Genomic DNA, 25216 nt, shown 5'->3' on the forward strand with positions numbered 1-25216 from the left:
TTTTAATCAGCTCAAATTTTTAAGAACATGATATCAAGCCAAGGTTTTTTAGATAAGAGCTCATGATGGGCCTTAGTAAAAAAAGCCTTGTATTAATCTCCACCCTATTATGCTATTTTGGCTCAACATTAACTTTAAGATAATATAATTTCAACACCAAATATGAAATTTATCTCTAAATCATCAACTCTAAACTATAGACTGAAATAAATATTCTAGAAATATTCTCTATTATTTTATTTACAACAACTAATTTATTCTTCAAAATACGTATTAACAGATTAAATAAAATTTCAATACATTAATTTGTGCTTAATTAATTTTTATATAGAAACTTATTAAAATAATGGATTAATTTAAATTACTAATTAATTTTTTTTAAAAAAATTACTTTCATAGATATAAATATTAATGTTTGTTTTTTAAATACTTAAATTTATTACTTAATTTAGTTTATAAATTTACTATTAACATGTTAAATAATTAAAAATTGATCTTTTTATCCAATTAAATATATACTTATAAAACAATAATTATTTATTATTAAATAGATTTTTTTAAAATCGAAGCATTTTATTCTCCTTCTATCATTTTATAGACAATTAGTTGAAATATGACCTTTTGAATTATTATATTATATACATGGGGTTTATGGCTTGTTCTACTTCGTTGTTAAGAAATAATTTGGTAACTAGTTTTAATTTTCATAATCATGAGATGTATTTGGATTGACTGAGATGTTTATTTGATTAGATTTCATCTTGTAATAAGTGATAGCATACTAAATAATTTTGAGAGTTTTAGGCCTATTAAGCCACAAAATTTAAGCCCATTAGCTTTAATTAGGATTTAATAAAATAATAACAAAGTTTTCCTTTAATTAAATATGTGAATTTACTAGCCGGGTTGTCCAAAAGTTCGTATTTTGTTGAAAAACCAACACCGATAAAATTTACGTCCCGGCGTATAAAATCACCTCAAAACCCCTTTATTTTCAAAAATACTAAAAAGTATCAACCATATTTTAAATAATTAAAAACAATTATTTAATAAAAATATTTTTTATTTTTCAGCCATCGGTCCTCGTTCCTCGATCGCAACTTGAATAACCTTTAAAAATACATTTTAATGCAATAATGTAGAATAATACATTTTAAACATGCAATTATGCACAACATAATTAATTAATGCAATTAAAACATTTAATTAAAATACAAGAGAATTTAATAATTGCATGCGCGTGGTTTGCGTGGACCTTAAAATTTTCGGGGCATTACAATTAAATTGTGTGTTTAAAAATATGTATTAGAGAATATCGGTTTACAGACGATATTAAAATGCATATTTAAATTTTATAGCACACGAAATTTGAAATAAAATAGAGCGGATCAAATTTAAAAGATAAAAGATACACATGTAGGATATTTACACACACCTATAGATATATATATATATACATAATATGAAATAATAATAAGCATAATAATCCTCAAACTTTCCTTGGAAACCGTGCGCCATTCTTCCCGTAACTTTCTGCTGAAATCATGTTCAACCATTTCGCCACCTTTGAACGTCAATTGTGGTCGCACCAATCGCCGAAAAATTCAAGTAAATATACGGTTGGAAGCTCTCGACGTAAGCTTTCCGTTGATACCACTTTTGATAGGAAAAATCGTGCCTTCTGAAAACCCATCGAAAACGCCGCCGGTTTCATCGTTGAAATCGCCGTGTTCCGCCGCTCAAAAGTAAAAATAGATTCAGGGGTTTTGTTTCTTATGTCATAAGCTTTCTTTTGGTACTACATTTGTAAATTTTCGAGAACGAACCGTCGGCTCTGTTTTCCTGCGTGATTCCGGTCATCTTCTCCGGCGAGTTTGCCGCCTGTTGCCGGTTAGCTTCGGGTTAGGCTCGATTTCTAGTCACTGTTGTTGGAATTACTAGCTGTCTCAGTGCGAATTCTTGCCTATGTGAATTTAATTTAATTTCGAATCAAATATTGTATCATTATTGATTAATTATTGGGTTATTGTTGTAGACTTCGGAATTATGCAAGTTGGAGGTTTAATCTGGTGAACCTAGAATTTATCGCGGTCGCTTAAATATTAGTTTAGCGTCACTTAAAGCTAAAAAGAATATTTGCGACGATAAAATAGAAACGATTGATTTTAGGCATTTTAGTCGAATATTGAAATTTTAGGAATTTAAAATGCCTAAATTGTTGAAATTGGATTTTTAGTGAATTTAAATGGTTCTAGAATTTTTATATGATAATAAGACCATTTAAATTAATATTCAGGTGATTTGTCTGAGTTGGCAATTCCAGGACTCTCTTGAGAATTTAAGTTACTAGTAAATTAGTTAAGGTACGTAGAGATCAGTTATTTTCACGATGTCTGACAGAGGCATCTGATGATCCTGTGTATGATTTATTTGCTATTTGCTGATTTTTGTGATATTATATGCTGACTCGCATATTATCAGTTGGTAATTGATGTGCAAAATAAAATAAAATATTTCTTTGGTTCACACACATTTTATTTTCGTTAGACACATGAATACCTCTGAACATATCATATTGAGCCTATCTGTTATTGAGATCCAGTTATATTTCGGTTGAGATCTGTTATATACATGATATGATATGATGTTCTGGAGATGTTTGGCTACCTTGATTCGATCCGGCTTAGGTAGTTGCTGGCTTCGACGCTGGGCCATATCCCAGGCACGGTCCGCTGAGTCGTGGACCGGCTCGAGCATATATGTATGATTGTTGATATCGATCATTTGACTCCTGATATCCTGATATCTTGCACCTATTCATGCATTGCACTAATGCATGGCATCATTATATTTATATGTCATATATCGTGGTTTCTTGATGTCTCGTACTGGGATTACTGACCCCCGAGAGGGGGCTGTCGTGTCTTTTGTGTGTGGACATGACAGGTGGTACAGGTGGTTCGACCTCAGGCGCTCGAGAGGAAGCCTCAGGAAGTACCAGAGCTCCTTGAGAGTAGACGCAGTTGTATTTAGGTACTGCGTGGTGTTGCTGTCTCCCAGATACTCTATGTATGGAGGATTGTATTATGGTATTATCGAGCCTTGTCGGCTCTATGATATTTTGGTTTGTATATGTCATGATCCTGTCTGGCTGGCACGTGTGTATGCTGTTGTGTTTATTGAGGGCACATGTTGTTTATTTTGAGTATTTGATTTTCTGGTATGTCCTATTTACGGGAAGATCATGCCGAAATTTTTATAGGCCCAAACGCAAATTTTTAATTCACTTTTCCGCTGTTTACTGATTAATCAAGATTGCATGTTAATAAATCGTGATTAGGATAACGGGCCCTCACAGTTGGTATCAGAGCGTAGACTGGGATACGCTCGTACTAGAGTTAGTACACTCGAGTTTAGGCACAAGATATTTGTGCGCATGTGTTTGATTATTTGAAATTACTTGCTCTTGTCTGGCATGAATTACATGTTAGTATCTTAGGGATATGACATGTAGACTATACATTTGAGTTTTATTTCAGTGTTTTGGCTTACATTGAGGTTATTGAATATTTTGGGAGTAGAATGACAACTAGAGGAAATAAAGGAAAAGGAAAAGAAGTGGCTCAGGAGTCCGGGGCACAAAATATCGGAGGAAATGACAGAGTTCCTCGAGGTAGGCGCGGGCATCCTGCTGCAGAGATAGCCGCTAAAGCTGATGCAGAGGTAGAACAGTTAGTGCACCGAGTTGATGAAATGGAATTTGCTGTAGCTCGATTTCAGAATATGCATCTTGCGAAATTCTTTGGAAATGAAGGCAGTGATCGGGCAGAAGGATGGTTGAAACACATGGAATTCCTGTTCAACACAGTACATTATGATTCTGATATAAGGTTAACTATGGCAGTCCTCCAACTACGGGATCGTGCACAGCGTTGGTGGGAGGCTACTACAAATGTACTGCAACAAACAGGTAGTCAGATCTCTTGGGAGGTGTTTCGTGCTAAATTTCTCCAAGAATATGTTCCACCATCCTACTACTCAGCCAGAGAATCAGAATTTCATCGACAAGTTCAGGGCAATATGTCTGTTGAGGAATATGCTCGACAACTTTCTGCTCTTCTCACTTATGTACCCCATGTGGCTGTCAGTGAAAAAGGTAAAATTTCAAAATTTTTAGAAGGACTGGACTACCAAATACATGCTATGGTTATGGCTGGATCGCCTACAACTTATGCCGAAGCTGTGGACAAGGCGATTGGAATTGAAGCTGGATTGAAAAGGGGTAGACAACCACAGGCTCCACAAATGCCTACTGGTGGTTCATATTTTCCAGCAGGTACACCATCTTTCCCATCTCATTAGTCATACCAATAGAAACAAAAACAATTCAAACCAAAAGGAAAACAGTTTAAAAAGAAATATTAGTCCAGTTCCTCTTGTTCGAGCAGTTCACAAAGTGTGACAGGTGGACAGTACCCCATGATTTACTGTGATCGATGTGGAGGAAGACATCCTACTGCATAGTGTAGTGGAGTATGGGGTTCATGTCATACTTGTGGTCAGTCAGGGCATTTTGCCAGAGTTTGTCCGGGCCGTGCACAGGGACAGATGCAGCCACAACACTTGCCTTATGCCAGAGGTAGTTTTCCAGGTGACTCATCTCAGCGACCATTTAGGGGTAATGTGCCACATTTTTTCCAGGGTCCTCAACAAGCCCGAGTATACGCTTTGACCGAGGATCAGGCTAGAGAGGCTCCAGGCGGGGTGATCGCAGGTACTTGCCTTATTTACGATCATATTGCACGAGTTTTATTTGATACTGGAGCATCTCATTCATTCATTGCATCCGATTATGTTGATGAATATGAACTTTGGACCACACCATTTCATGAAACTGTATCTGTGTCTACGCCAGCTGGTTGATTTATTCCATCTGGGCAAATTTTGTTAGATTGTGTGTAGCATTTCGATGATAGCATTATGATCACAAACTTGATTGTATTACCGATGCATGATTTTGATTGTATCATTGGTATGGACACACTATCTAGTTATCGAGCCACTGTAGATTGTTTTCATGGTGTAGTACGATTTAGGCCATACTATGGTAGCAAATGGAATTTTTATGGTCAAGGATCACAGGCTAAGATACCGTTAGTCTCAGCGATGGAAATGTTTAGATTATTATCTTTAGGAAATGAGGGATATATGGTTTATGCTGTGGATGCTACCAAGAAAGAACCGAAATTATCTGATATCCCAGTAGTGAAAGAATTTCCCGATGTCTTTCCTGAAGAAATACCAGGCTTTCCACCGCAGAGAGAAATTGATTTTAGCATCGACTTGATGCCGGGTACTGCGCCGATCTCTAGAGCGCCGTACAGAATTGCTCCTGCAGAACTGAAAGAATTGAACTGTTAAAAATAAATACCCTCTGCCTAGAATTGATGACTTGTTTGATCATCTTCAAGGAAATTCTGTTTATTCGAAGATTGATCTTCGATCAGGATACCATCAACTTCGGGTTAGAGAAGAGGATGTTCCTAAAACAACTTTTAGAACTAGATATGGGCATTATGAATTTCTAGTAATGCCATTTGGTTTAACAAATGCACCAGCAGTGTTTATGGATCTAATGAATAGAGTGTTCAGAAATTTTCTGGATAAATTTGTTATTGTCTTTATTGATGATATACTGGTGTATTCGAGATCAAAACGGGAACATAAAGAGCATTTACGATTGGTTCTTCAAACACTTCGAGATTCTCAATTGATTGCTAAGTTGTCGAAGTGTGAATTTTGGATGGATAGCGGTGATATTTTTGGGTCACGTGATATCAGTCCAAGGTATATCTGTAGATCCGAGTAAAGTTGAAGCAGTCCTGAATTGGGCTAGACCAACCAATATACCGGAGATTCGAAGTTTTATGGGATTGGCTGGGTATTATAGACGATTCATTGAAGGATTTTCGCAGATTGCCCGACCTATTACCCAACTGACTAAGAAAGATACATGATTTATTTGGTCAGATGAATGTGATAATAGTTTTCTTACATTGAAAGAGAAGCTGACAACAGCACCAGTGTTGGCATTGCCATCTGGATCAGGTGGATTTGTGGTTTGTACTGATGCATCATCAAGAGGTTTGGGATGTGTTTTAATGCAACATGGAAAAGTTATTGCATATGCTTCAAGGCAATTGAAAACACACGAATCCCGATATCCAGTTCATGATCTTGAACTAGCAGCCATTGTTTTTGCTTTAAAAGTTTGGCGACATTATCTATACGGTGAGCAGTTTATTATCTACTCAGATCATAAGAGTTTGAAATATCTGTTTACTCAATCAGAACTGAATATGAGGCAGAGACGATGGTTAGATTTATTGAAGGATTTTGACTGTGAAATACAGTATCGGCCAGGAAAAATGAATCAAGTTGCAGATGCATTAAGCCGGAAATATCAAGATGTTATGATAGCATCTATCCATGTCTGGCAGAATTATGATGATTTATGTACTTCTGGTTGGACTTTTCAGCCGAAAGACAATCATTTTATTGTTTCTGCTTTACAATTTGAGCCGAAGATTATTTCGAAGATCAAGAAAGCTCAAAAGAATGATTCACAGGTTCAAAAATCGAAAGATCTGGTTTTGTCTGGTAACCCAGATAAATACAATATCTCATCAGATGGTTGTTTACGAATGAATAACAGATTAGTAGTACCAAATGTCACAGGATTGAGAGAAGCATTGCTTCAAGAGGCGCATTGCAGCCGTCATAGTGTTCATCCTAGTACTCATAGAATGTACCACATACTGAAACCATATTTCTGGTGGGATGCGATGAAGAGAGATATTTAAGAATTTGTAGTGAAATGTTTGACATGCCAACAGGTTAAAACCGAAAGAATGAAACCTGGAGGTATGTTACAGAGTTTAGAAATACCACAATGGAACTGGGGACATATTGCAATGGATTTCGTGACTCACTTGCCCAGATCAAATAGAGGTTGTGATGCAATCTGGGTGATAGTCGATAGATTGTCCAAATCAGCACACTTTATTCCATACGATCGTACTTATGCTTATAATAAAATGGCACGATTATATGTGGATAATGTTATTCGATTACATGGAGTTCCGGTATCTATTTTATCTGACCGAGATCCTAGATTTGCTTCCATGTTTTGGAGTAGTCTTCAGAATGCTTTGGGTACTAAGTTGGCAATGAGTACAACTTATCATCCCCAAACAGATGGTCAGACAGAGAGGACTATACAAACTTTGGAAGATATGTTAGGATTTGTGGTCATGGATTTTGGTGGAAACTGGCAAGAATCTTTACCATTGGTCGAATTCTCCTACAATAATAGTTTTCAAACAACTATTGGGATGGCACCATTCGAAGCTTTGTATGGTAGAAGGTGTCGATCGCTCGTATGTTGGAATGAAGTTTGAGAAAGACCATTGGGACAACCCGAGTTTGTTGAAGAAATGAATGAAAAGATTAATTTGATTAGAAAAAGAATGAAAGCATCTCAGGATCGTCAAGCTAGCTACGCAAATAAAAGACGTAGGCCTTTAGAATTTCAGGTTGGCGATCAAGTTTTCTTGAAAGTGTCACCATTTCGTGGAACGATGAGATTTGGGCGAAAAGGGAAGTTAGCTCCACGTTATATTGGACCGTATACTATTGTTGAGAGGATCGGCATATTGGCTTATAGATTAGACTTGCCGCAGAGTTTGTCTGCTATACATGATGTGTTTCATGTATCTATGCTGCGGAAATATGAGCCGGATCCATCTCATGTTCTGCGACCCGAGGATGTGGAGTTAGACAGTTCTCTTAGCTATTTTGAGTATCCTATTCAGATTCTTAATCGAAAGGATAAGAAACTTCGAAACAAGACGATTCCACTGGTTATGGTACAATGGAGTAGACATGGGACTGAAGAGGCTACATGGGAATTGGAAGCTAAAATACGTCAAGAGTGGCCTCACTTGTTTGAAACTATCACAAATTATTCCATGTACTCTGACTTTCCTATGTACTATCAGTGGTAGATGTGTGATTAGGTTGTATATAAGGTGTGTTATGTGTTTCGATTTCGAGGACGAAATCTTTTGTTAGAGGGGGAGAAATGTAATGATCCGATTTAATTATATGTGATTTGACGATAATTAAGAATAATTATTTTAAATTGAGGAATTTAAAATAATTAAGTCAAATAATTAAATTGTGTGTTTAAAAATATGTATTAGAGAATATCGGTTTACAGACGATATTAAAATGCATATTTAAATTTTATAGCACACGAAATTTGAAATAAAATAGACCGGATCAAATTTCGAACCCCGAAAAGATAAAAGATACACATATAGGATATTTATCACACACACACCTATAGATATATATATATATATATATATATATATACATAATATGAAATAATAATAAGAATCATAATAATCCTCAAACGTTCCTTGGAAACCGTGCGCCATTCTTCCCGTAACTTTCTGCTGAAATCATGTTCAACCATTTCGTCACCTTTGAACATCAATTGTGGTCGCACCAGTCGCCGAAAAATTCAAGTAAATATACGGTTGGAAAGCTCTCGACGTAAGCTTTCCGTTGATACCACTTCTGATAGGAAAAATCGTGCTTTCTGAAAACCCATCGGAAAACGTCGCCGGTTTCGTCGTTGAAATCGCCGTGTTCCACCGCTCAAAAGTAAAAATTGATTGAGGGGTTTTGTTCCTTATGTCATAAGCTTTCTTTTGGTACTACTTTTGTAAATTTTCGAGAACGACCCGTCGGCTCTGTTTTTCTGCGTGATTCCGGTCATCTTCTCCGGCGAGTTTGCCGCCTGTTGCCGGTTAGCTTCGGGTTAGGGCTCGATTTCTAGTCACTGTTGTTGGAATTACTAGCTGTCTCGGTGCGAATTCTTGACTATGTGAATTTAATTTAATTTCGACTCAAATATTGTATCATTATTGATTAATTATTGGGTTATTGTTGTAGGTTCCGGAATTGTGCAAGTTGGAGGTATAATCTGGTGAACCTAGAATTTATCGTGGTCGCTTAAATATTAGTTTAGCGTCACTTAAAGCTAAAAAGAATATTTGCGACGATAAAATAAAAACGATTGATTTTAGGCATTTTAGTCGAATATTGAAATTTTAGGAATTTAAAATGCCTAAATTGTTGAAATTGGATTTTTAGTGAATTTAAATGGTTCTAGAATTTTTATATGTTAATAAGACCATTTAAACTAATATTCAGGTGATTTGTCTGAGTTGACAATTCCAGGACTCTCTTGAGAATTTAAGTTACTAGTAAATTAGTTAAGGTACGTAGAGATCAGTTATTTTCACGATGTCTGACAGAGGCATCTGATGATCATGTGTATGATTTATTTGATATTTGCTGATTTATGTGATATTATATGCTGAATCGCATATTATCAGTTGGTAATTGATGTGCAAAATAAAATAAAATATTTCTTTGATTCACACACCTTTTATTTTCGTTAGACACGTCAACACCATTGAACATATCATATTGAGTCTATCTGTTATTGAGATCCAGTTATATTTCGGTTGATATCTGTTATATATATGATATGATATGGTGTTCTGGAGATGTTTGGCTACCTTGATTCGGTCCGGCTTAGGTAGTTGCTGGCTTCGAGGCTGGGCCATATCCCAGGCATGGTCCGCTGAGTCGTGGACCAGCTCGATTATATATGTATGATTGTTGATATCGATCATTTGACTCCTGATATCCTGATATCTTGCACCTATTCATGCATTGCATTCATGCATGGCATCATTATATTTCTATGTCATATATCGTGGTTTCTTGATGTCTCGTACTGGGGTTACTGACCCCCCGAGAGGGGGCTGTCGTGTCTTTTTGTGTGGACATGACAGGTGGTACAGGTGGTTCGACCTCAGGCGCTCGAGAGGAAGCCTCAGGAAGTACCAGAGCTCCTTGAGAGTAGACGTAGTTGTATTTAGGTACTGCGTGGTGTTGCTGTCTCCCAGATACTCTATGTATATATTTGGAGGATCGTATTATGGTATTATCGAGCCTTGTCGGCTCTATGATATTTTGGTTTGTATATGTCATGATCGTGTCTGGCTGGCACGTGTGTATGCTGTTGTGTTTATTGAGGGCACATGTTGTTTATTTTGAGTATTTGATTTTCTGGTGTGTCCTATTTACGGGAAGGTCATGCCGAAATTTTTATAGGCCCAAACGCAAATTTTTAATTCACTTTTCCGCTGTTTACTGATTAATCAAGATTGCATGTTAATAAATCGTGATTAGGATAACGGGCCCTCACAAATGTAAACCGAAACAAGTTTATAATTCATAATTTCAATGAAATAAACATTGACTTTACAAAACCGAAATCTCAAAAAGACGACAGAGTTAAATGCGGAAACGTAAACTGAATAATAATAACTTAGACTTAATTTAATTCTCGAACATTCACCATCCCCAGAATTGTTCCGACTCTTCCTCTTCGATTTCTTCTTCAAGCTTATCTGGGAAGGGTTGTAAGGGGGGTGAGTATTGTTGGATCTCGGTTTTCTACATGCCCAAACGCAGCGGAAGTTTAAAATTTTTATTTTATTTTGAAAAACAAAATAATTCTTTTGGACACTCGTATGGTTTTCGTGAATTAAACATACATAGGATGTTTAAAATTATACCTTTGTGAATCAAATCTCTGGACTCCAACTACTCCGGTATTAGCGAACGTAGCTCTTGTTGTAAATCCCTACGAACGTTCTTCGATCAACTTCGAATCAGGTTCACGACCGGATTGCTTGTTCCTCTTCTAACTTGCAGTAGAAAGTATAGAAGATTTTGCGAAGAGATAGAATACACAAAATTTTGTTCAAAACCTTTTAGAGTATCTTTAATGGAAGAGCCGAAATCTATTAAATCTTAGCTTTCGGATGCCCTCTGCACGTTTTATGAGAATCAAAATCTTTTTTTTTTCTTTCTAATATTCAATTTACTTAATTAATTAAGTCAATTGAATATTCTAAAATAATATTGTATGCTGTAAAATCCGAAAGAAAGAATAGCAATTCCTTGAAACTCTCGAAATCATCTTGTGCATAATTTTGAGAATAAAGAAATATTAATCTTTCTTTAATTATCATTTACTTAATTAATTTAATTAATTAAGTAAACTAAATATTTGGAGGAATATGGTTGTGATTCTCAAAATCTCACAATCCAAATTAGTGGAGGCTATGATTTTAGGTCAAAAATTGATTTTAAAAAAAATCCATGAACTAATTACCATAATTAAAATTAATGGACTTGATTAATTAATTGGACTAGTCCAACTAGTTTAATTAATCTATCAAAGTCCATTAAAAACTTTAATTATTTAGTATGTTGGACTTGAACTCCTACAAGCCCATTAAACATAATTCACACTATATTTAATTTAATATTTAATAAACTCAATTTTTGAGTTTAATAAATTAAATCCTTAAATTTTATAAATTCAACTTCTTGAATTTATTCTCTCCAAATTTCATAAATTCAACTTCTTGAATTTACTATCTCATAAATTCAACTCCTTTGAATTTATTTTTCTCAAAATTTAATTATCATAAATTCAACTCCTGGAATTTACTATATTATAATATAAATTCAACTTCTTGAATTTATTTTCTCAACGGGAACAAACAATCTAGTGCTTGTGTGACCCTCAATGGTTCAGGGATACAGCTAGCTGTGGGTTCACAACTCTTTGTGATTCAGGACATAATCCTTTATTCGGGCTTATCCCTAGTTAGCCCCATTCTTTTCATCAACACCTTGATCAAGAATGTCAGAACTCATTTCAGATTGCATCCATCGGATCATGGTAAGAGCGTCTAGTAGCATCGCCCCATGATCCCCTAGGTATCACTGATAGTGCCTGCAATAACCAGTCGATTATGATTAACGTACAGTACGGTCCCTTCATCTCATATATCCCGATCGAATCTGCAACCATTGGTTCATCGAGGGTTTCATAATAATTCGATAACTATGTGATAACTATAATAGTGGCATCGCGTGTACTATTGGAGAACTCCTTCTCCAACGTACATCTCATACTCTGGTCAGAGATTCCATGCACTATTATTACATCAGATCACATAGGATATCCACACCCGTAGGTGAGCGGTGAATCCCCGACTACAATGCACTGGCTCCTATATGTGTCGCAACTGTACCCACCCTCGCCACCTGATGACTCTCCTGGAGCCGGTAAATGAGTCAAAGCAAAGCCCTAGCATATAGAGACTCAGTGTTGTCCCGGGTTGTAAGGACTAATGGTGTACAATCATAACCACGGACTTATCGTCTCGATGAATGATAACCACTTGGAAAGTTCGATTGAGGGTTGTTCGGTATAATCATCATATGACTACCCATCTGCATGTTTGGACATCTCTATGCCCTTACCAAGAAACGCAGTACACAACATCACAGATGCTAGTCTCGAGCTCAAGCGGCCTTTATCCTTGTTTTAGGCGGCTGAATCGACTAGGAACGAATTTAGAATATGAAGTGTTTACAAATGAGTTTCAACATCGAATTACGATTCATTTGTATTAAAGCATAATCAAGGACTTTACCTATGCTGTTTGCATGGGTATACAGATAAAGTATAACAAAACCATAAAAAGTTAATTATATTAAAATAAAGATTGTTTATTTCACTTTAGTCAATAAATTCCCTAGCCAAACGTTGGCTTGCAGGGAATCTACTCTAACAATCTCCCACTTGCCCTAGAGCCAACTACCCTTAATTCCATTGCTTCGCGATGCTTTTCAAACAATGGTCCTGGCAAGGGCTTTGTAAGTGGATGTGGGGACCCAGACGCTAATCATCTTATTAATCATCTTTGGGATTTAATTATCAATTAAGATAAAACAGGGTCTAAAAATTTTTATTTTTTTTTAAATATAAGTGCGGAACGTAATGGAATTTAACTAATATACATCTCAGTATAAAAGTACAATCATGTACAACAATTATTCAAACTAGTCTAAGGTTCAACTACTAAATTTCAAGTATTAAACCAAGTCTACAATAAGTCCGGAATCACCACTCTAACTCATCTTCTCTCATCATCTTCTTGACCCCGATCCTGTCCGGTGAGAATAAATCCAAGTATAAATCATGTATACATGCATTTCATATAACAGCATATATAAAAGCATGAAATAGATATCAAGACATGTATCATAATCTGAAGTCATAAATTGATATCAAACAATAATTCATACTCTGAACATGTATCACCTAAGAAATATGAATCAAAATAAACTCTGAATCACACTCTGTGATTCTAAGACTCTGACTCAATCGCTCAGACTCGACTCATCTCTCATCTAGGGATCTCGGTCTGAATAAGAACGTAACAAGTCTCCCACCTATCTCTTACATTCGCGGTGTTTGTAATTGATACGTCCCTACTCCTGGACTTTGGTCTGATCTGTATCGAATAGTCTGCAATAAAGGCTGCTCTGTCTCTTAAGCACATCGATACACCAAACGTCCAATGTCTTGGCAGATCTGCCAAAGACTTGGCATGTCTGCCAATCCTATTCTGACAATGTGCAATGGGCCAGTGATCGCTCTGTCAAAACCTAGCCCCTTTGTCAGTGACTCTCCCTTAATAGTCATCTGCTATCCACTAGCTTTTACACACATCAATCAAATCAGTATACTCAAACAAAGCATACAAAGGTATGAAAACAATAACATACAAGTATGTGATTTAGGGAAACTCGAGTTGAATCTAACTCCAGTCGATCTCCCAATTCACATCGATTTAAACCTTTCTTTCCGTCAGTCTGTCGAAGTCAAAGTCTGGAATCTGAATCTGTCAATGTCAATCAATCTGAAATGACAATATCGAGGAGTATATGTATCAATACACAACTCAATTCAATACATGTACACATCAATATTCAATCTCAGTACATTTCGACGGCATAACAGCGTAGTTTCTCGATACCAATCAAATCAACACAATATAATCAATATCAACAATTCACCATTCTCTTCATAACACACTCTAAACTCTGAAATCTTAACATGTTCAATCATAACTATGCTGGAATTTCATAACATTGCATGCGATAATATTTCTTCGATCCGACTACGAATATACGATCACCAACTTCACAATCACACATAATCTAGTGAAATTCACAATTTCCCCAATCACAATATCTCAAATCATGCAGGAAATGACTGAAACTTACATCCTTAGCTAGCCCTTGAGGAGAGGAGCTCAAAACCGAAATTGGATTTAAGTTTGGATGGCTAAATATTGCACAAACCCAATCATAGAATGGAAGAAACTTTGAAGCTTTCCTGCTAATGGTCTCGGTCCTCTGGTTGCTGAAATGGGAAGGAAAGAATGCTAACACCTCATATATATCATACATGTTGAGGGACAACTGTCATATTTTTCAAGTAACACGCATGACCGCGGGTGCGGTAGTTCATGAACCGCGGCTGCGCTCAAGCTTCGGCAGTCCATCCCAATTTGCATAAACGTCGACCGCAGGTGCGGTCAGTTCTGCACCGCGGATGCGGTGACCCTACTATAGCTGCACCGCGAGTGCGCTGGCTCTGGAACCGCGGGTGTGGTGTTGCTACTGTAATTCTATCCAACTTTCTGCCTATGCACCGCGGGTGCTGTCCTTCTTTAGGCGCGGGTGCGGTCTATATCTCATGCAACACTTCACAATCTCATTTAGTGCCTCTCATTACATGTCTTGTATACTCATATCTTCCGAATATCACATCAACGAAGATTAATAAATCTCGAGCCTTACATTTCTCCCCCTCTAAGAAATGATTTCGTCCTCGAAATCGCAAGTAATCAATTCAAACATATCAGAAGGATTGTATACAGAGTTTAAATCAGAAACTCATCTCAATGAATCCATTCTGAAATCTTAATCTCATGACAAATTCTGTATTTTAGATAGTCTCTTTAATGCCCTGTCAACTTACTGTATTTTCAATAATAGAATAGTCTTCATTCTGAAATATCTTTCTTGTACGGATATGTGATTCTAAATTGGACTAATAATTCAAGAGCATAATATTATAATACCCTTCGAAATAACTCTGACAGAATCAATCTCACAATACTGGCTATACAACATCCGTACATATCAATCAACAACTCATACCAAATCAATATCATTGGCTGTTATCAAATCTATTTATCCCATTCAAGGATTTACTCAACCTTCGGCTTCAATTACCAACCGTCACCATTCGACGTCGGCATATTAAGTCTGTCTGGTCTGAGCTATCTTCATTCTCTTCTGAATTAGCTACATTTTCTTTGTCATATCTCTGACCGTATCAGCTCCTATCTCAGGTATCTCCGAGATATTATTCTTATATCAAAGAAATCTGCAGTACTTACTATGCAATGGGTCGTCCGTAACTATTTCATTATCCATCTGGTTATCTGATAACTATTATCGTACAATAATTCACAATCTGATATAATCTATTTCACATTCAGGTCAATCTGACTATTTCTTTGACATCGATCTTTGTCATCTGGTCATGTGTGTACGTCATCTTGTACCACTACTAGATATAGATTGAACAATCTGTCAATCACCATCATATTATATCACAATCTGGAAAGTATTATAGTGATCTCCTTACGAAATTCATCGAATTATACTCCCCATGTCTAGTCAGAAATATACCAATTCTGTAATAACTCTTCTGATTTCTATCTTTCTATCTTCATTTATTGGCGATTCAGACATTTCAGTATAAATTCTGTCAACATTTCAGTACAAATTCTGTCACCACTGATTTAATCTGTCTATGTCAAAAACTATATGTTCGAATATTATACATTCTCATTCACCAAAATGAAACCGAATCTACTACGGTGCGTTTCGGACACTACCTGTCATTTCCGTTTCGAACTATTTGGTACAAACAAATCAGTTAATAATATAAATTAAAAGAAAAATTACCTACCTGGTATTCGGTTCTGACTATCGATATCAAATTCAGTCGTGCAAATCTGACACATTTGACATCATACGATAATCATTTTCATACAGTAGAAATCACATATCTGCCACTCTGATCGATGTTCTGCTCTGATTTATCGAATTTAAGTTCTGAATATTCTGGTTAAATCTCTGAACTGCCGAAATTCTCGAATTCAGCTCTGATTCGGTTTGAATAATCTGTATCCAACACTGACTCAGAATAACAGTACTATCAAATCAGATTCACAATATCACTAATCTATACTGATCTAGTGAGTTCAATAAATTCATAAAACGGCAATTTCTGGCAATATTGTCAATTCTGACTAATCAATCACGTCTTCATGTCGTTCTGATCAACTGCTATATATCATCTGCAAATATAATATGCCCTCAAACAATATAAGCTGTCTCAAATATTGTTTTAGAACAATAACAATGCTCAAGCAGATACAAAACAACAATCGTATAAGATAATCTGCCAACTCAGACAAAATAAATTTCTGATATTTCTGAAATTTCTGATCTTTCTGATATTGGTATCATTCTCAGTCACTGATCACAATCTCAACTGTGTCACAATCAATCGATATATTAACTTCAGATATCGCTTATTCTGAATACAATCTGTTTCAAGCAAGATTCTTATCTGAATAATTTCTGTATACAATAATCACAATTATCAGAGTATTCAATACAATCTTCAGATATTCGATTCAATCAATCAGATGCTGCAATATATCAAAATATCATAGATACAACGAGCATGAAATCATCAGAATATCTCTGAACATACTGAAACATGCCACAAAGAAACACTTAATCAAATGTAACTCATGGCCGGTACTCTTCCACTGATCTTCCAATTCTTTCAATTCAGTCAGTGACATGCTGTACATTCAATATCATTCTGTACTGAATTCTAAAATACAAACAGTACCTAGTATCAATTCAATTCTGAAATCTATCTTCTTGATATAAAGCAAATCCAAAATCTTATCCAGGGAGACGTCAACCAACTCGTACATCACTTGGCAAATCTGCCAATACTAGGCTCGATTTCAGCATGTCTAATGAATACATAAGGATACCATCTGCTCCTTTCTGTATCAATCGAGTCATAAACAATACAGGTATCAAAGGAATTCTAGATCTAGAATCCTTACCGTGGAATTCCTACTCATCAGCCCTATCTGGTCTGAGTCTTATATTTTTCTGGAAGGAATCTACAATAGTTCTGTACTTGTTCAGCATATGAATATCAATAATGCGGTCAAATCAGAAACACAAGTGCATCATAATCTAACTCGACCTCATTCTCATCTTACTGTAGTATACAATATTTCACAGAAATCTCTGATATCAATCTTTCTTTCCCAAAAAGTAAGGGAATCAATACTACAGTACAAACTGACTCAACAGATACAGCATATCTCAATGCAACTTAGTCAAAGATAATCGTAGGGAATGAATTAGTATATATCAATACCTATGCAGTATAATCATAAAAGAACAGTACCTGCCACTCTATCATCAGTTGTGTCCTGTGTCTGTTCCTCGATCACTGTCACCAGCTGCTTCTGTTCCCTGGATTCTTCGGGAATCTCTTTGTGGACATACTCTAGCAAAGTGTCCTTGTTGTTTGCAAATGTTGCAACTACCAAGTACTCCTTGGCATTGCTCTGTGGGATGTCTCCCTCCGCATGCGCTGCAATAAACTCCAGTATAACTCTGGCTAGAACCACTGGAATCAGACAAACTGCTGCCAGACCTCTTGAACTGTCTTCCTCTGACTTCCAAATAATCTTTCTTTCCACCACTGCTACCACCAATCTCAAGTCTTAGAGGTGGTTGCTGTGGTCTCAATGTTGGAAGTACAAACGAAGCTCCTTTTCGTCTCATTAGACTAGCTTCGGCTCTCTTAGCTTTACTCAAAATATCAATAAAAGTATAGGGTCGGCTCACACTTATCAATGTCAATATCTCAGGATTCAATCCCTTGATAAAACGATCAATCACAGCTTCATCATTCTCAGCCACGTGAGGAGTAAAACATAGCAAAGTAGAAAAGTGGGCAACATATTCTGCAATGTTTAGTTGACCCTGTTTCAAATTTTCAAATTCTGCCTTCTTGTCCTCTCGGTACGAAGCTGGGAAAAACCTTCGATAGAATTCAACTTTGAAGATCTTCCAAGAAATCACTGTACCATGCTGTTCTAAGACTTCCTTGGTTGCAATCCACCAGCTCTTTGCGACTTCCCGTAACTGATGTCCAATCAGTTTAACTCTTCGTTCCTCTGGATACTCAAGTGAATCAAACAGTATCTCTATATCATCTAGCCAACTTTCGCAATCAATAAACGTCTCAGTACCCCTTAAAATCGGCGGTTGAAATGACTGGAACCTCTGTAACTGCGTTTCCATCAGAGTTTCTGACACATCCATCTGATCAATCAAGATACTTCTCTGTTCTGTGATTCCTCGAGGAGATAGATCTGACTATCAAAATCATCAGTAACCAGATATAACAGTTCTGTTTCAATCCTCCTCCGATCCTCTTACAGCTGATCAAGAATCGGGTCTGATTCATTCTCAATCATATATATTATCAAATCAATTCAGATATTCAAGAAATCAAGTATTAAACAATAAATCATGCTAGCAGTCACGAGCAAGGAAAGAAAACTCAATCTACCCCGCTCATTCTATCTTTTATCTCAATCTAAAGGATCTATCGCTCTGATACCTCCTGTTGTGGGGACCCGGACGCTAATCATCTTCTTAATCATCTTTGGGATTTAATTATCAATTAAGATAAAACAGGGTCTAAAAATTTTTATTTTTTTTAAATATAAGTGCGGAACGTAATGGAATTTAACTAATATACATCTCAGTATAAAAGTACAATCATGTACAACAATTATTCAAACTAGTCTAAGGTTCAACTACTAAATTTCAAGTATTAAACCAAGTCTACAATAAGTCCGGAATCACCACTCTAACTCATCTTCTCTCATCATCTTCTTGACCTCGATCCTGTCCCACCTGTTGTCATGCACACATACAAAAAAAAAAAAACAGCCGGATACTCCGGTGAGAATAAATCCCAGTATAAATCATGTATACATGCATTTCATATAACAGCATATATAAAAGCATGAAATAGATATCAAGACATGTATCATAATCTGAAATCATAAATTGATATCAAACAGTAATTCATACTCTGAACATGTATCACCTAAGAAATATGAATCAATAAAGACTCTGAATCACACTCTGTGATTCTAAGACTCTGACTCAATCGCTCAGACTCGACTCATCTCTCATCTAGGGATCCGGTCTGAATAAGAACGTAACAAGTCTCCCACCTATCTCTTACATTCGCGGTGTTTGTAATTGATACGTCCCTACTCCTTGACTTTGGTCTGATCTGTATCGAATAGTCTGCAATAAAGGCTGCTCTGTCTCTTAAGCACATCGATACACCAAACGTCGAATTTCTTGGAAGATCTGCCAAAGACTTGGCATGTCTGCCAATCCTATTTTGACAATGTGCAATGGGCCAGTGATCGCTCTAGTCAAAACCTAGCCCCTATATCAGTGACTCTCCCTCAATAGCTATCTGCTATCCACTGCTTTTACACACATCAATAAAATCAGCATACTCAAACAAAGCATACAAAGGTATGAAAACAATAACATACAAGTATGTGGTTTAGGAAAACTCGAGTTAAATCTAACTCCAGTCGATCTCCCAATTCACATCGATTTAAACCTTTCTTTCCGTCGGTCCGTCGAAGTCAAAGTCTGGAGTCTGAATCTGTCAATGTCAATCAATCTGAAATGACAATATCGAGGAGTATATGTATCAATACACAACTCAATTCAATACATGTACACATCAATATTCAATCTCGGTACATTTCGACGGCATAACAGCGTAGTTTCTCGATACCGATCAAATCAACACAATATAATCAATATCAACAATTCACCATTCTCTTCATAACACACTCTAAACTCTGAAATCTGAACATGTTCAATCATAACTACGCTGGAATTTCATAACATTGCATACGATAATATTTCTTCGATCCGACTACGAATATACGATCACCAACTTCACAATCACACATAATCTAGTGAAATTCACAATTTCCCCAATCACAATATCTCAAATCATGCAGGAAATGAATGAAACTTACATCCTTAGCTAGCCCTTCAGGAGAGGAGTTCAAAACCGAAATTGGATTTAAGTTTGGATGGCTAAATCTTGGACAAACCCAATTATAGAATGGAAGAAACTTTGAAGCTTTCCTGCTAATGGTCTCGGTCCTCTGGTTGCTGAAATGGGAAGGAAAGAATGCTAACACCTCATATATATATCATGCATGTTGAGGGACAAGTGTCATATTTTTCAAGTAACACGCATGACCGCGGGTGCGGTAGTTCATGAACCGCGGCTGCGCTCAAGCTTCGGCAGTACATCCCAATTTGCATAAACGTCGACTGCAGGTGCGGTCAGTTCTGCACCGCGGGTGCGGTGACCCTACTGTAGCTGCACCGCGAGTGCGCTGGCTCTGGAACCGCGGGTGCGGTGTTGCTACTGTAATTCTATCCAACTTTCTGCCTATGCACCGCGGGTGCTGTCCTTCTTTAGGCGTGGGTGCGGTCTATATCTCATGCAACACTTCATAATCTCATTTAGTGCCTCTCATTACATGTCATGCATACTCATATCTTCCGAATATCACATCAACGAAGACTAATAAGTCTCGAGCCTTACAGCGGATCAACAACATTATCTGCAGAGGGAACTCTTTCGACTGATATGTCTCCTCTTCCCACAATCTCCCGGATGATGTGGAACTTCCTCAGTATATGTTTGGATCTTTGATGAGACCTTGGTTCCCTTGCTTGCGCAATGGCACCAGTGTTGTCGCAGTACACTGGGACTGGATCAAGTCTATTAGGAATGACGCCCAACTCTTGGACAAAATTCCTCATCCAAACTGTCTCTTTGGCTGCAGCCGATGCAGCAATGTATTCAGGTTCAGTGGTTGAATCCGCAACGGTGTCTTACTTGGAACTTTTCCAAGAGACAGCCGCACCATTAAGCATGAATACAAAACCAGAGGTCGATTTCGAATCATCTACGTCACATTGGAAGCTAGAATCAATGTAGCCTTATAATTTCAATTCTCCACCCCCATAGACCATGAACAAGTTCTTAGTCCTTCTCAAGTACTTAAGAATATCTTTCACGGCCTTCCAATGCATTGGACCAGGGTTCGCCTGATATCTGCTTGTAACACTTAGAGCGTAAGCAACATCAGGGCGCGTTGATATCATACCATACATGATACTACCAATGGCTGACACATATGGAATACGTGTCATCATATCTATATCTTCATCAGTCTTGGGGCACATTGCCTTAGATAGAATAACACCATGACACATTGGTAAGTATCCTTTCTTGGACTCTTCCATAGAGAATCTTTTCAGGATGGTATCGATATAAGTCGCTTGGGTGAGCCCAAGCATCCTCTTTGATCTATCTCTATAGATTTGTATTCTCAATACATAGGATGCTTCACCCATGTCTTTCATGGAGAATTTACTCGCCAACCATACTTTAATTGATTGCAGTAATCCTACATCATTCCCAATGAGTAGGATATCATCAACATAAAGTAGTAGGAACGTCACTGCATTCCCACAAACTTTCTTGTACACGCATGGTTTCTCAGGATTCTTAGCAAAACCAAACTCTTTGATTGTGCTATCAAATCTGAGGTTCCAACTCCTTGATGCCTGCTTGAGACCACATATTGACCTCTGAAGTTTGCATACCTTATGCTTACTTCCTACTGATGTGTATCCCTCAGGTTGAGACATATAAATTTCTTCTTTGATGTCTCCATTGAGGAATGCAGTCTTTACATCCATTTGCCATATCTCATAGTCATACCATGCTGCTATGGCTAGTAGTATTCTAATGGACTTAAACATAGCAACTGGTGAAAAAGTTTCCTCGTAGTCAACTCCTTGCCTTTGAGTATAACCTTTTGCAACCAGTCTTGCTTTGAAGATCACTACCTTCCCATCCGTCCCAAGCTTTCTTTTGTAGATCCATTTGCATCCTATGGAAACGATTCCCTCAGGTGGATCCACTAAAGTCAAACTTGGTTTGAATAAATAGAGTCCATTTCTGACTGCATGGCTTCAAGCCATTTGGTTGAATCAGTATCAGATATTGCTTCTTTGGAATTCATTGGATCACATCCAACACAAGACTCATCATGGCCTTGTTCATGAAGAAGCGTATATCTTGCAGGTGGTCTAATAACCCTATTAGACCTTCTAGAAGCCTGTACTTCAACTACTGGTTCTTGGGAAATGGGTTCAACTTCTATAGTTGAGGGAGTATCTTGAATTTCTTCAAGTTCTATCATCTTGCCTTTTCTATCTAATAGAAATTCCCTTTCCAAAAAGGTGGCATTTCTTGAAACAAACACTTTTGCTTCGTTGGGATGATAGAAATAATATCCAACTGAATTCTTTGGATATCCTACAAAGTAGCACAAAGTGGATCTACTATCCAATTTCTCTCCCACTATCTGCTTCACGTAAGCAGGACATCCCCATATTCTCATGTAAGAATATTTGGGAGTTTTTCCCATCCACATCTTATATGGCGTTTTATCCACTGCTTTTGTATGGACATTATTCAACAACATTGTCGCAGTTTTAAGCGCAAATCCCCAAAACGATAAAGGCAATTCAGTGAATCCCATCATAGATCGAACCATGTCCATCAAGGTTCGATTTCGACATTCAGAAACACCATTCAATTGTGGTGTTGCTGGTGGAGTCCACTGTGAGAGAATCTCATTCTCTTTTAGATAATCCAAAAATTTAGCACTTAAGTATTCTCAATCTCGATCAGATCGAAGTGTCTTAATACTCCTTTCTAGCTGTTGTCCTACTTCAGATCTGAATTCTTTGAACCTTTCAAATGCTTCACATTTGTGTTTCGTAAACATACCCATACCTCGAATTGTCATCAGTAAAGGTAATGAAGTAGGATTGCCCATATTCTGTGCTAACACTTAGCGGGCCACAAATGTCTGTGTGGATCAAATCCAGTAGACCATGCGCACATTCCACGTTTCCATCGAATGGAGTCTTAGTCGTTTTTCCTTTTACACAGGACTCACAAGCAGGTAGAGAATTTATGTATGACAAGTCAAACATGCCTTCTTTCACTAGTTTGTGCATCTTTCTTTGGAAATGTGACATAGTCTAGCGTGCCATATTTGTGTGGGATTTGGATCATCTAACTTTCTTTTGTTTGTTGTTGAAATCATGTTTACTTGGACATTCACTTATCATTTCCAGAACATTTCTGGCACATATAATTTCTTATGTCCGGACTTCATGCAGTGAAATAAATATGTTCTAACTTATCGGGCTTTGTAGGCCTTTTAAGTGTCTTTCAGAGTTTGCCTCTTATTGGGATTGTTTTTCTTATGAGGGGCAGAACATTTCTTTCCCTTACCTTGTGGGTCATTTTTCGTCCAACGAAAGGCCCATAAAACCAGCAAATTTTCTTATTTTATGGTGATATCATAAGTCATAAGCATATTGACTAGCTCTTCAAGGCTATCAAATATCTTATTAAACTTGAAGTTCACCATAACCCCGTCAAATGAGGAAGAGAAAAACAATAAATTGATGTTATCAATTAACTCGTTAGGAATCACATATTCCAGGCACACCACATTCTCAATAAGCACAGTCATATGTACACCATGTTCATGGGCTAGAGCCCCATCTTGTATGTGTGTAGTCATGAGCTCCTTGAAAGTAGTGTGCATCATCGTATGAGTTTCATGCACCATGAAACTCTTGCACGTGCATTCGAATGTCAGCAGCATTCAAAATTCCTCAAACTGTCCCTACAGTTCATTTGACATAGAAGCGAGCACATCACACTTTAGCTTGCATACTATGGTCCTACCATCTTGCATGCATTGTCAGTTCAACAAGACTGACATTAGTGTGTATGTCATTTTCTCCGAATTTAGAACAAATTTTCCAACCAGTCTTGAAAATTAGATTCGGTTAGCTTGTTAATAACAAAAATTAATTACGTGACAAAATCAAAAATATACTGATATGGAAATAGAATAATGGTTGCTGATTATTTTAAAATAATTTTAAGATTTAAAATATGGATTTTTATTTTATAAATCTCCCTCCCACTATTTTGACATTTCCACCACCCTCTGATGAAAAAGGGAAATCGTATTTCCTTAGTGGGCACGTAGAGTCCAATTAGCCAATTATAATCCCGAATAATATCAGCCATTATAATTTCAAAAAGGTAGAATCCAATTGCATCCCTATGCAACCTCCGCGTGTTTTGCCTCACGTTTAATAAGGACCCAATAATATGACGCCGTTTATTTTCGGGTGTCAAATCGACCCATCAATATTGAATTGTAGTAGACGGTCGCCATTAGTTCCTCCAATAATATGAGCAGAAGTCATGGGAGTTTCACTCAATTCACATCATATGTCGGTAGAAGTCACAGGTTTCCGGCGTACAGGCCTCCCCAATAATATGAGCCAGACACTATCCGCGGGTAGCGATCAACATGCAACCACGGTTGATGAAAGGCAAGAAAAAATTAAACTCTTTTAATTTTACTTTTTCGGTTTGATATAAATTTTGAATCATATTCAAAATGAGGGATTTTAATTTCAAAATTGTCCCATCATTTTAATTTAAAAATCGTGTGCCATGTTTGTATGTTTGCCGGATTCATGCATCTATATTATTTAATAATATACATACATGCATACTACTATATATCACATATATCATAATACGACATTCAACAATAACTAAGGATGATCGATCGCCGACACGATTAGATCCATGTGAGCCATACATGGATCCAGGTCCAAAACCTAGGTGAATGAAAGGATACAAATACAACTATTACAAGAGCTTCCAATATTTTACATGTCTTTATCTCGTTCATCGGGCCCACCATCTTCCAGTCTTGATCTCCCATTATTTCTAATGATTACATTTAAATAGCCATGCACATAAAGGATA

The 25216-nt window shown here is 37.0% G+C and overlaps 1 protein-coding gene across 4 annotated transcripts; it reads left to right on the forward strand.

Moving 5' to 3' along the window:
* Window positions 1-2065: 2065 nt before the first annotated feature.
* LOC142553878 (uncharacterized) lies at window positions 2066-10351 on the forward strand. 4 transcript variants are annotated; one of them, XR_012822031.1, is made up of 2 exons: window positions 2066-3033; window positions 9936-10351. XR_012822031.1 is itself a non-coding variant. In XM_075664403.1 (2 exons), the coding sequence occupies exons 1-2, from the start codon at window positions 2837-2839 to the stop codon at window positions 4360-4362; spliced, it is 978 nt and encodes a 325-aa protein (XP_075520518.1). In that variant the 5' UTR covers window positions 2066-2836; the 3' UTR covers window positions 4363-4908. The 4 variants fall into 4 exon arrangements, 1 of the variants encoding a protein (XP_075520518.1); XM_075664403.1 differs by lacking the exon at window positions 9936-10351 and adding an exon at window positions 3582-4908; XR_012822030.1 differs by lacking the exon at window positions 2066-3033 and adding an exon at window positions 8468-8889.
* The last annotated feature ends 14865 nt before the right edge of the window (window positions 10352-25216 follow it).

This window comes from Primulina tabacum, chromosome 8, assembly GCF_025594145.1.
Source record: "Primulina tabacum isolate GXHZ01 chromosome 8, ASM2559414v2, whole genome shotgun sequence".
Taxonomy (NCBI): Eukaryota; Viridiplantae; Streptophyta; class Magnoliopsida; order Lamiales; family Gesneriaceae; genus Primulina; species Primulina tabacum.

What these genes read in the sequence shown, in the direction of transcription:
- LOC142553878 (XM_075664403.1), top strand. Translation starts at nt 2,837, where the DNA reads ATGGCATCATTATATTTATATGTCATATATCGTGGTTTCTTGATGTCT. An exon ending in GTAGACGCAGTTGTATTTAG is followed by an intron (nt 3,034 to 3,581) that starts GTACTGCGTGGT and finishes TTTTGGGAGTAG; the next exon opens with AATGACAACTAGAGGAAATA.